Here is a 13368-nt window from a genome sequence, read left to right as displayed (position 1 = left end):
TTTCATTACCTTCCTTCCTGGTGTAAGATCCCCCCATGATTTTATCAAATAAGGCCAAATTCCCCCACTTATTTTTGAAGGGCATTTATTCTCCTGCCTTTATTTGAAATTCTTCCTTAATATGCCTTGCAGGTTCTATGGAGGCAGCATTTTTTTCTTGCCTCTTTCCCTTTGCTTTTCTTATGTCCATGTTTGGAATAGTTCTTTTTTCCCCCTTGATTCTGACTCACATCCTGTGATAATGTCTTATCTTGTTACTCATCTCTTCTGTAAAGTCTTCTCATAACTGTTTTTCTGAGGTGTTTTAGCTCAATTGGAGTAGTGCTTGCAGGATAGGTCAAGCCCAGGCACCTCCTGTGCCCTCTTTTCTCCATCCCTAGAAACCTGTGTCTCCTTCACTACACCCAACGGGGATGCTTCACTCCTCTCAGCTTCACCACGTCTCTCCTCCCCTGTCTCCACAGCCCAGCAGCAGCAGCCTCTGCCTGTCTTCATGACTTTCAGACAAAAGCCAGCATCTACCTCTGACATATTGAAGAAAGCAGTTTGGACATGGCTAATCTTTATAAATAATTCTTTTAGAATCTGTGAACACAGCCCCCTTCCCTGCGTCTCATCAGGATCATTGCATTTCCTCAAAAAAGCAACCTCCCTCCTCACGCATAGTCTTCTTGCATTGGTATGATGGTAGATTTCTGCCTGCATGGCAGGGATACAGCTGGCTCCAACACTCTGTTTTCCTTCAAACTTCAAATTTGGATAACTTATTTTTCCCTCTTAGTAGTAGGCAGAATTCTGACACTTGGCATTAAGAAAAAACTTTCTGTAATCCACTCTGAATTTTTTTTTTTTAGCATTTATAACTCTGTAAGAGTTTAGGATAGTTTAGTTATGAGTGACAGAAAAATCTAAAGCAAACTGGCTTATACCAAAGAGAACTAATCAGCCATGTTGAGCATGCCTGATTCCCTTGTGGTAGCAAGATGGCCACCTCCCACACTCACACCAAATTCTGTGGAAGCAAGAGAGTCCCTTCCTGGCACTCCTGAGCAAGTCTTCACATTTGCTTAGGAATGGCTGAAAGGATACTCATGTCCGTTTGTTATAGGAATGGATGAACAAATGGACATGAGTATCCTTTTTTTCTGGTATCAATATGTTTAATTGATTATTATTGCAAAAGAACAGTTTTCCTGGCCAGGCGCGGTGGCTCACGCCTGTAATCCCAGCACTTTGGGAGGCCGAGGCGGGCGGATCACAAGATCAGGAGTTTGAGAACAGCCTGGCCAATATGGTGAAACCCTGTCGCTACTAAAAATACAAAAATTAGCCGGGCATGGTGGTGCGCGCCTGTAGTCCCAGCTACTTAGGAGGCTGAGGCAGAAGAATCGCTTGAACCCAGGAGGCGGAAGTTGCAGTGAGCCGAGATTGCGCCACTGCACTCCAGCCTGGTGACAAAGCAAGACTCCATCTCAAAAAAAAAAAAAAAAAAAAAAAGCCGGCACAGTGGCTCATGCCTGTAATCCCAGCACTTTGGGAGGCTGAGGCAGGCAGATCCCCTGAGGTTGGGAGTTCAAGACCAGCCTGACTAACATGGAGAAACCCCGTCTCTACTAAAAATACAAAATTAGCCGGGCGTGAAGGTGCATGCCTGTAATCCCAGCTACTTGGGAGGCTGAGGCAGGAGAATCACTTGAACCCGGGAGGCGGAGGTTGCAGTGAGCCGAGATAGCGCCATTGCACTCCAGCCTGGGCGACAGAGCGAAACTCCGTCTCAAAAAACAACAACAACAAAAGAACAGTTTTCCTATGATTAGTGAAATAGAAAACTCACAATATGTTCATGCCAGAACCACCTTCTGGAACCAGGAAGATGGAATATGCCATTTTGCTTAGCTTTGTTGAAGAGAAGGGACGGCTGTCATGAAGCACAATTGGGATGACATTTCCAGAAGCTGAGGGAATGGATACTAGGGAGCACAAAGGGAAGTGCCCTCTAGAGCAGGGGTCCCCAACCCCCTCAGGGTACCCGTCCGTGTCTTATTCGGAACTGGGCCGCACAGCAGGAGGTGAGCAGTGGGCGAGGGAGCATTACCACCTGAGTTCCGCCTTCTGTCAGATCAGCCACGGCATCAGATTCTCACAGGAGCTCGAACCCTATTGTGGATTGCACATGCGCGGGATCTCGGCTGCGGGCTCCTCACGAGAATCATCACTTCCTGATGGCCTGAGGTGGAACAGTTTCATTTCGAAACTACTCCCCATAATCCGTGGAAAAATTGCCTTCCACAAGCCTGTCCCTGGTACCAAAAAAGTTGGGGACCACGCCTGTAATGCCAGCACTTTGGGAGGCCGAGGCGGGCGGATCACAAGGTCAGGAGATCGAGACCATCCTGGCTAACACGGTGAAACCCCGTCTCTACTAAAAATACAAAAAATTAGCTGGGCGTGGTGGCAGGCGCCTGTAGTCCCAGCTACTCAGGAGGCTGAGGCAGGAGAATGGCGTGAACCCAGGAGGCGGAGCTTGCAGTGAACTGAGATCGCGCCACTGCAGTCCAGCCTGGGCGACAGAGCAAGACTCCATCGCAAAAAAAAAAAAAAAAAAAAAAAAGTTGGGGACCGCTGCTCTGCAGGAGCCAACAGCTCTCTAATTAACACATAAAATAGAACCTCACCTTACCCCTCTTTCTTTAACCTCCTCATGGCCTAGCACACAGCTCTAGGTCTATGGTAAGTACCTTTATGCATGTTTGCATGAGTGAATGAATAAGTAACCTGAACATTTATTTTTGTTATATTGAATGTATTTTTAGAAATACTACCAAAAAATGTTAAATGCCTGCTTTCTTGATGTTCTTTCCCTCAAATTTTCAGTTTATGTTTGGTATACTACCAAATAAAAAAGAGCGTGAGATAGAACAGAGTGACCATTCTTTTCAATATTTGGCTTTTTCTTTAAAGGACACTTATTTTAAAATGCAACAGCTATAGACATGCTCGGTGGTGGGGAGGGGCTATAGAAGAATTCATCCAGAAACATGGCACCAACTTTCTCAAAGATCATCGATTTGGGTCATATGCTGCTATCCAAGAGAATGCTTTAGCTAAATGGTAAGTTATTATTGCTCTAAGCCTGTCAAGGCAGTCATAGCATCTAATATTACACTGGCCTAAATTCACCTGGAATCAGTTTTCAAAACTGTGAAAGATTATGCGTTATGCTTAACAAGGGCTTCTCTTTTTGTGATAATTATGGGACTACCTGATTATAGATTAGTTTCTCAATTGTTGCTTTAAAGATTTTTCACAGTGAGCTTAGCTTGCTTTAGATTTTGAAGTTTGAATTTTAAAGCTAACTTCATACATTTCTTTAATGATGCAAATGGGAGGTTTATTTAAGTCATTAACCCTAATTTAGGAAAAAGCATTTACTTGCTAGATATTTCTTTTAAATAAAGTCACGCTTAGCATGTTTTTCTCCCCGTGGATTGAAAGCTTGTTTTGTTTTCAGTCTCAGGAGAAAAACTGTATGTAAGTTCAAAAGGATAGGAGAATTAATCTGGCTCCTTATGATGATGAGGCTCAATAAATTTGTTGTTCTCTAAGCAGAGAAAAATCAGGCTGCTTACACTTACTACTCTTCCTAGGCCGCAGAGGAAACTTGGTATTTTCAATCCTTGTTTTCCAGGTACACAAAAGCAATGGTGGTTATGTGTTATGTGGAGACTCCAGGCAGTGGCTTCCATGTTTTGCTTTACCATAAGATACATTTCTTTTCTTTTCCTTTTTAATAACAAAAAGGAACAATAAACTTGTCTTTCAGGTATGTTAATGCCAAAGGATATTTTGAAGATGTGGCAAATGCAATGGAAGAGGCAAGTGAAGAGATTTTTATCACAGATTGGTGGTTAGTATTTGTCCCTGGGAATGTTTTCTGGAAGTCTCTATGTTTAGAAATGTACAGTGGTATAGTGCTGTTCAAGAATTACACATTATGAAAATCAGCTGTATCTATGGATGGTTTGGCCAGAGTCTCAACCAATTGACTAAGCCTTCAGTGAAAAGCCTTTTCAAAAATCTTGGCCTCAACAATATTCATAAAATACTTAGTTTGAACAATTAGGTTTTATATTTGCATTTGGAAGCAGACTTCCAAGTTTTCATGTCAGTAAAGATTATGCTGTAATACAAGTACAGTTATAGAGGTAATGGTGTCTTTGGATGTCGTTTTCTAATTTTGGTATGTCTGTCATGAGGGCCAGTGAATATACTTCTTCTAAATTGTCCTTTTGATGTTGAAATAGTTCCACTTGCCTGTTACCGTAAAAATATCCTCTGTAATGACTAGGCCTGGTCAGCTGTTCTAGAGATACATCCGGTTTCAACTTTGTGACCACCTTAAAAAGATATCCATAGGAGTTGCTATGCTTATTAAAGTCACCAGAAGCCTCATATCTGAAACTCATTTAGCTCTTGGGAAATTTACTCCTGTAGTTGGTGTAGGCATTCTAGTCTGACTTCAGTTCCAATCATTCATCTGCCTGGAAAGTTAAAACCCATTACACATGCCAACACTGGCTACAATGGACATGGAAATGTCTAAAATGTGTTTTCCTTCTACGAACTTAGTAGTAGGTGCCTGAATTACCCCTTATTTTACTCTATCCGGTTTTCTTCCAAAAGGTACCTTATAGGAACTGTTAATATATCATCATAATTTATTCCCTTCTAATTCTAGGTTTTGTGGGCAATATCAATATCTAATTCAAGAATGCGAACACATCTTTTGCTTCGGTTGTCTGGAATCTATAATTCTAAGGCATGCTTTCTTAACCTTGGCCCTATTGACATTTGGGGCTAGATAATTCTTTGTTGTAGGGGGCTGTCCTCTGCATTGTAGGATGTTTAGTGGCATCCACTAGGTACCAGTAGTAAGTTGCCGGTTGTGACCACCAAAATATCTTCATACATTGCTAGATGTTCCCTGGTTGGGGTTGGGAGAGGATGCAAGATCCTTGTCGGCTGGGAATCACTGATCTAGAGGGGATAGACAGGGTATGTGGTGGCCAGCATGCTCATGCTTGTGGAGGAGCTTAATTCTGGTCTTTCTATTCTTACCAAATTTTGTCTTTTCAGTCAGTTACTAGGAGGAAAAAATGTTTCATACTTAGGAGCTATTTCTTTGGTTGAATATTTTATGAACACTTGTGATAATAAATTTGTGCCAGTGAGTACTATATTCTTTAAAAAATATTTCTGAAAGTTTGGTGAAGATGTGAGAGAGACTAAAAATAATTTTTCTATTGAGCCTAGATTTTCATGCTTTATGTCTGAACACCAAAATTTTTTTAACTTTTAAATTCAGGGGTACAATTGCAGGTTTGTTAAATAGGTAAACTTGTAGCATGGGAATTTGTTGTATGGATTATTTTATCACCCAGGTATTAAGTCTAGTACCCACTAGTTATTTTTCCTGATCCTCTCCCTCTACCTTCTGAAAGGCCCTAGTGTGTGTTGTTCCCTTGTATGTGTCCATGTGTTCTCATCATTTAGCTCCCACTTACAAGTGAGAACATGTAGCATTTGGTTTTTTGTTCCTGTGTTAGTTTTCTAAGGATAATAGCCTCTAGCTCCATCCATGTTGCTGCAAAGGACATGATGTCATTCTTTTTTATGGCTGCATAGTATTCTGTGGTGTATATGTACCACATTTTCTTCATCCAGTCTACCATTGATGGTCATTTAGGTTGATTCAATTAAACATATAAAGAGATGGAACCCTGAATGTTTTCCTCTCTACTTTCAGCAAGAGAATGAATCAGGGGGTTATTTATTTTTCACGACTGAACTAGGATACCATTTTATTACAACACATCATTAGAAATAAAACCTTCACAGTAACTTCCCTCAAACAAGTAAAGAAAATTCTTGTTGTACAAGCATATTGCAAAAAGGAGCATTCAGAAACTTAACCAAACCCTAGTATGGGTAGATCTGAGAGAGTGGGGTTATCTACCACAGTCTCTGTATGGAGTCTGTATGTTAATTGCGTCAGAAATAGAATTAATAAAACAGGAGAATACAAAAGAAAAACAATGAACAGAGATTTTTAAAAGAGGGAGTTTGTAAAGGGTAGAGAAACAGAAGAGACAAAGGTTGGGCTGGAGACAAAGGTTATAAAGAAAATAAATCAGCATTGCATTACTAACTGACTCACAAACAAAGACTATTCCAGGTAAAAGAATATGTTTTAAATGTATTTAAGTTGGTTTTAAATGCAACATTCTTTAAGTTGGTTTTAATATTGTTAGTGTTTTTCAAATGATGGGTTGAGCCTCTTTAGTAATTGTGTATTAAAATAATTTGGTAAGTTGTGACCAGCATTTAAAAAAAAAAAAGAATGGCATAGGATAGGAAAGGGAAGAGAAGAGAAAGAAAGGGTACAATGTAAGTGGTAATAAGGGCTACTAATTTTGGAAACTTTTATTTCGGTTGTAGATAGATAGATAGATAGATAGATAGATAGATAGATAGACTGACTGACCAGGTGTTGGTTTGGGTGTATAATGTGTTTCTTTCTGCAGCTTATGGTCCAAAAGTGTAAAAGTTTTAAAGCCACTGACTTTCAAAAACGGTTAGTAAACTTTTTCTTTAAAGAGCCAGAGAGTAAATATTTTTTAGGCTTTTCAAATCATGTATGGTCTCTGAAGCATATATATATTTTTTACAACTCTTTAAAAATATAAAAACCATTCTTAGCGCACAGGCCATACTAAAACAGTCTATGGGCAACATTTGGCTTGTGAGCTATAGTTTGTTGACACCTATCTTAGAAGATAGATTTAATTTACCACATTTTATCAATACTAAGAGCTAAATGTAGTGTTTTCCAAAGTTGTACCATTTTACATTTTCACCGGCAGCGTATGAGAGTTTCAGTTCTTCCACATAATTGCTAGCACTTGATGTTGTCAATCTTTATTTCAAAGGGTATACAATAGTGTTTTATTACAATTTTAGCTTGTATCAGCAACATCATTTCATGTTGAGCAAATTTTCATGTGATATTTGGACATTGGTTTAACTGTTCAAATCTTTTCCCTTTTTTTGAGAGGGAGATTTTGTTAGTCTTCTTATTTAGTTGTAGGAGGTATTTGTACGTTCTAGTTAAAGGGGTTGTTCCATTTCATTCTGGCCTCCATGATTTCTGTTGAGAAATTCTCCGTCACTTGAATACATTGTTCCCCTCTAAGTAATGTGTTATTTTTCCTCTGAGTGGTTTCAATATTTTCCTTCCGTCTTTAGTTTTCAGCAGTTTGGTTATGATGTTTGGGTTTATCCTGTTTGGGGTTCTCTGAGCTTCCTGAATCTGTAGTTTTATATCTTTTGCTAAATTTAAGAAATTGTTAGCCATTATTTCTTTACACATTTTTTCTGAACTTTCCTCTTTCTCTCCTCCTTCTGAGTCTCCAGTGACACAAACAGTGTCTTATTTATTTGCCTTCAAATTCATTGACTCTTTCCTCTATGACAGGGTCCCCAACCTCCAAGCCAAACTGGTCCCCAGCCTGTTAGGAACCAGGCCACACAGCAGGAGGTGAACCAGAGGTTGTGGGGGGAGGTAGCGAGCATGAGCATTACTGCCTGAGCTCCGCCTCCTGTCAGATCAGCCGCGGCATTAGATTCTTGTGGGAACATGAACCCTATTGTGAACTATGCATGTGAGGAATCTAGGCTGCCCACTCCTTATGAGAGTCTAGCTAGTGCCTGCTGGCCCATCTGAGGTGCAACAGTTTCATCCAGAAATTATCCTTACCCCCAACCCCCACCCATGGAAAAATTGTCTTCCATGAATCTGGTTTCTGGTGCCAAAAAGGTTGGGGACTGCTGCTGTATGATCTCCATTCTGGTACTGAGCCTATCCTGCGAGGTTTGGGGGATTTATTGTTTGCTTTTGTTTTTCTAGTGTTTTTGGTAATTGTGTTTTTCACTTTGAATACTATGCAGCCATAAAAAATGATGAGTTCATGTCCTTTGTAGAGACATGGATGAAATTGGAAATCATCATTCTCAGTAAACTATCGCAAGAACAAAAAACCAAACACCGCATATTCTCACTCATAGGTGGGAATTAACAATGAGAACACATGGACACAGGAAGGGGAACATCACACTTCGGGGACTGATGTGGGGTGGGGGGAGGGGGGAGGGATAGCATTGGGAGATATACCTAATGCTAGATGACGAGTTAGTGGGTGCAGTGCACCAGCATGGCACAGGTATACATATGTAACTTACCTGCACATTGCACACATGTACCATAAAACTTAAAGTATTATAATAATAATAATTAAAAAAAAAAAGAAAACAACAACAACCAAAAAAAAAAAATTTTATTTGGTCCTTCTTTATATCTTTTTCTATAAGACTTTTTTTGTCTTTCCATTCATTTTAAGAGTGTTCACCCTTACTTAGAGCATTTTTATAATATCTGACATAGCCTTAAATAGATAATTTCAATATCCATGTCATCTTGGTATTGACATCTGCTGTTCCCTTTTCCGTACAAGATAAGACTTTTTTTTCTGGTTCTTTGTGTGCCGGGTACTTTTATTGTATTCTAGAAAATTTTATTATTATGTTATAAGACTCTTGAGTCTTGTTTGAATCCTGTGGAGAATGTTAGTATTTTTGTTTTAGCAGGCAATTTACCAATTTCAGTTCAGGCTTAAAGTTCCAACCAGCCTTTTATAAGTGTTGTTTTAATGTCGGTTTTGTTGTTAATGCCTTTGTGGTGCTATTCAGATCTGTCCCATATGTGTCCCACCTAGTAGCCAGTCTGGGACTTGGGTGGTGGTCCATTCCTCAGTTCAGTTCTCAGCCTCTTTGGTGTGATGTTTAGGATGAAATCCATGCATAGGCAGCTTGCGGATTGAGCCACGAAATCAGAAACAACTTTATGGAGCTGCTTTTCTGAGCTCCTCTCCCCTGTTTTTAGTTTCCCATGGCTTCCCTTTTTAGTCTTCTAGCCAGAAAGATGTGTTTTTATTTACAGTGCTCTGCCATGTGCTTTCTCTGATGGCACCCGTGTCCAGAGCCAAGCCAGGTGTATTTACATCACCATTGGAGAGGAAATTTCCCCTGCCTCAGAGGTTTTAGTAACTTTAGGCTCTCCACTGCAGCCCTGTCACTACCAGAGATCCTTTTCTTTCTCTCCAAGCCTGAACTAGAGGATTTTTGAAGTTCTCTCTGTGCCAATGCCTGTTTCCAAGTTTTCCCTCCAAGTCAAGGAATCAAAGGGGGAAAAATGTTAAACTTACCACTGGTTAGGTGGTACTTCAAATTCTGTTCTTCTTTTTCTATATTGAGGCTTCCACTTATTTAGCTCTTATGTAATTTTTCTCAGCAATATTTTGTATTTTTCTGTGTATAGGTCTTATACATATTTTGTTAAATTTTTCACTGAGTACTTTATGTTTTTTGATATTATTGTAAATGGTATTTTAAAATTCATTTTCCATACAGAACTAGAAATGCAATTGATTTTTGTGTATTTACCTTATAGCTTGTGACCTTGCTAAATTAATTTATTAGTGCTAGTAGCTTTTTTGTAGATTGCTTAGAATTGTCCTATAGATGATTATGTGATCTATGAATAAAGACAGTTTTACTTCTTCTGTTCTGATCTGTATGCTTTATATTTTATTTTCTTGCCTTGTTGCACTGGCTAGTATCACCAGTAAAATGTTGCATGAAAGTGGTGAGAATGAACATCTATGCCTTGTTTCTAATCTTAAGAGGAAAGCATGCAGTTTTGTTATATTATGTATGATGTTAGAGATAGATTTTTTTATAGGTACCCTTTATTACACTGAGGAAGTTTTTTTCTATTTCTAATTTGTTGGGAGTATTTATTGTTAATGGATATTGAATTTCATCATCTGCATTTGTTGAAATAATAATATTTTTCCCCTTTTTGTTGTTACTGTGGTGAATTGCATTGATTGATTTCCAACTTTTAAACCAACCTTATATCTTAGGATAATCCCACTTGATCATGATCTAGTATTATTTTTGTAACTTGCTATGTTTTTGGTAAGTATTTTTACTTCTGTGATCATATGGGATGTTCTTATTTTTCTTTTCTTGCATTGTCTTTATTTGGTTTTAGTATCAGGATAATGCTGACCTCATTAAATAAGTTAGTAAGTTTTCCTCCTTTGTTTACTGAAAGAATTTAGGTAGTACTAACATCATTTCTTTCTTAAATATTTGATAAAATTCATATATTTAATACATTCTGTAAATATTTAATAAATTCTGTAAAGTTGGCAGAGTCCATAGTTTTCCCTGTGGGAAAGTTTTAATTACAAATTCAGTTTTTAAATAGCTATGAAGTCAGTTTCAGTTTCTTTTTATTTTCATTATGAAAATATTTTATTCAAGGAATATGTTTATTTTATTTAAATTACCACAAATATTGGCATACAGTTATTTTTAATAGTTATTATTCATTTAATATAATTTTAATGCCTCTAGGCCCTATAGTGATTCCCTGTGTTTCACTCTTTTTCTTTTTTTGAGACAGGGTCTTCCTTTGTTGCCCAGGCTGAAGTGCACTGGCATGATCATGGCTCACTGCAGCTTCAACCTTCTAGGTTCAAGCAATCCTCCTACCTCAGCCCCCCGAGTAGCTGGAACTACAGACATAAGCCACCATACCTGGCTAATTTTTAAAATTTTTTCATAGAGACAGGGTCTTGCTATGTTGCCCAAGCTGGTCTCAAACTCCTGGGCTTATGCAATCGCCCAGTTTAGCCTCCCAAAGTGGTGGGATTATAGATGTGAACCCATCCTTTCAATCATTTTTTTGTCATTTTTTTTTAGCCTTGCTAGAAGTTCACAAATTTTATTGATATTTCAAAGAGTCAACATCTAGTTTCGTTGAATTTTCTCTGTATTTTTTCAGTTTTATATTTCATCAAGTTCCACTCTTATATTTATTATTCCCCCGTCTTCTTACTTTGGGTTTAATATCTTCTTTTTCTGTCTTTTAGGAAAGGAAATTCTGATTATTAATTTTTAATTTTTTGTCTTTCTCATGTAAGCATTTAAAGTCATTAAATCTTCTAAGTGGTACACTTACTGAGAGGTACATTTTAACATCTCTACAATCAGGATGCATCTTATGCTCTTACAATTATAGTTGTCATGATGTTTTCTTTCTTAGTGGTACATGCAGTAACGATGCATCCTACAGTCACTGGTGTCCTAGATCCAATGAAATGTAATATTAAACAATAACTTTGTTTACAATTAAGTAAAGATCCTTACATAATAATGCTTGGTAAGTTATAGCTGCTTTCTTCTTGCCATGCAGCCATGGTTTATACTTTTATAGCATGATATAACAAAATCTTTTTTTCTTTTTATGCATTATCCTCAAAATTGAGGGCTCCTTGAGAGCTATCTTAAGATTCTTCAAAGTATCTAGTAGAATGCTGAGCATACAAGGGTACACATGTTTGTGGATTAAATGAAATAAATGATGATAAAGATTTAATTGCAGAGTATAACATTAAAAGTCTCCCCCAAACTGAAGCTCTTTGAGCCCATATTTAATGTACACATCAAAAAATTGCAATTGTGTATATGTTGTTGGACATCTCTCACTTTTGATGAACTAGCAGTGCACAGCAATGCATTTTACTATTTTAAAACAGATTTCCTTTTAACACTTTGATCTTTTCTGATCAATTGCTGTGCTTTATTTGTTTGTTTGCTTGTTTGGACATAGATTACCTTTGAGTTTGTTTCCTACTCTAAATTAAATATGCAAGTACTTACACTGTCCAAACTCTTCCATTTGTCTGTTTCCTTATTTATTTTACCCAATAACGTTTCCTTTAGAAACTTTATCTCTGGGTTTTTATTTTCTTTAACTGGATGAAATAGAGCATAAAATTGATTTCTTTTAATCTCCTTAGCTCCTTAAAGCACTGTTGCTTTCACATGCTTAGAGGACTCCCTGGGAGGGCAATACTCCAGTGCAGAATTCCATAAGGCTTTCATCCTGACATAGTCTACCCCTGCTCCCTCAGGTCTAGCAGTTCAGTGGAGAAAGGAGTATTTTCTACTGCTTCTTTTTTCTAATGACAGGGAAGTTACATCATGTACATATTTAACTCAGAAACTAACTTTAGAACCCAGCCCCAGGGGAAAAATGACTCTATTGTACTCTTAGCTGCCTTGTGAAGCTTAGCTTACCTTAGCTGCCTTATGCCTTACTGAAGGAGAAGAGCCTAGGAAAAATTTCATGTATCAGCTGACCTTCCTTCTCCCCTGTCCAGAAAGCTCCAGGTTCCCTCAGAGGCTGCTTCTTTGCATAGGAAGTCAGTGCGTCTGTGTATCCATTATAATGCTTTTAGTTTGGGGTAACAGAATGTTCAACTAAAGAGGGCTTTAAACACTGAGGATTAATTTTTCACATTTAATGTTAAGTCTAAAGTTGGGCAATTCTGAGGTTGGCAGAGTGGTCTAGTGATTCTGGGGTTATGGTCTTCCCCTTAGAATTTCAATATTGCTGCACCCCTGTAAGCATCATACTCCCATACAACATCCATTCTAAAGCTGGAAGTGTGGGCGGGGCTTTCTCTGAGAGAGAGGGAGAGAGAGCGTGAGAGGGAGGGAGACAGAGAGAGAGCGAAAGAGAGGGAGAGGGAGAGAGAGTAAAAGAGAGGGAGAGGGAGAGAGAGAGAGAGAGTGCGTGTGTTTGTGTGTGTGTTTCAGGGAGGAAAAACTTTCCCATTAAGCCCCTGTGTACCTCCTCATATATCTCATTGTTCAGGATTGTGTCACGTTGTGCTCTAGCTGCACAGGAGCCTGGGAAAGCAAGTATCTAGAATATTCAGAGTCTGTGGTGGGAGAGAGGCTCTGACAGCAGGGAAGAAGTTGGAGATTGGCTGTGGGTGGGCAACCAACAGTACCTGTGTGCATATATGTGCATGTGGGTATGAGAGACAGAGAAAAGGAGGTGGGGGGTAGAGAGAGAGAGAGAGAGACTAAGATTGATGTTTTGTATGGTTAAAGGCTATTTTTCCCATACGAAGTTGTACCTAGACTCGTAGTAAAGCTTTGGATTACCCACCACAATGGAGGATGATAATGGGGTTGAATTGGGCTGAAATTGCCTTTGCTTCCTATGACACAATCAGAACTTTATATTTTTAGTTACTTAAAATCTTGGTTTCATTGTTTCAGGCTGAGTCCAGAAATCTTCCTGAAACGCCCGGTGGTTGAGGGAAATCGTTGGAGGTTGGACTGCATTCTTAAACGAAAAGCAGTATGTACTTTCCCAGAAAATGCTGT

The 13368-nt window shown here is 38.7% G+C and overlaps 1 protein-coding gene across 6 annotated transcripts in view; it reads left to right on the top strand.

The window, feature by feature from the left end:
• PLD1 (phospholipase D1) overlaps positions 1–13368 on the top strand; it is a 204104-nt gene that overhangs the window by 98219 nt on the left and 92517 nt on the right. For all 6 annotated transcript variants that reach the window (XR_010125788.1, XM_054481498.2, XM_054481499.2 and 3 more), the window contains exons 10-12: positions 2962–3111; positions 3824–3907; positions 13261–13342. Coding sequence is in view for 5 of the 6 variants with exons in the window: in XM_054481498.2 (XP_054337473.1) it covers positions 2962–3111; positions 3824–3907; positions 13261–13342 (316 nt within the window). In the remaining variant the exon portion in view is untranslated. The remainder of the gene's footprint in view (positions 1–2961; positions 3112–3823; positions 3908–13260; positions 13343–13368) is intronic.

Source organism: Pongo pygmaeus, chromosome 2, assembly GCF_028885625.2.
Source record: "Pongo pygmaeus isolate AG05252 chromosome 2, NHGRI_mPonPyg2-v2.0_pri, whole genome shotgun sequence".
NCBI classification, from domain to species: Eukaryota; Metazoa; Chordata; class Mammalia; order Primates; family Hominidae; genus Pongo; species Pongo pygmaeus.
Note: the sequence above shows the minus strand (reverse complement) of the source record. Positions and strands in the feature narration are given on the sequence as shown.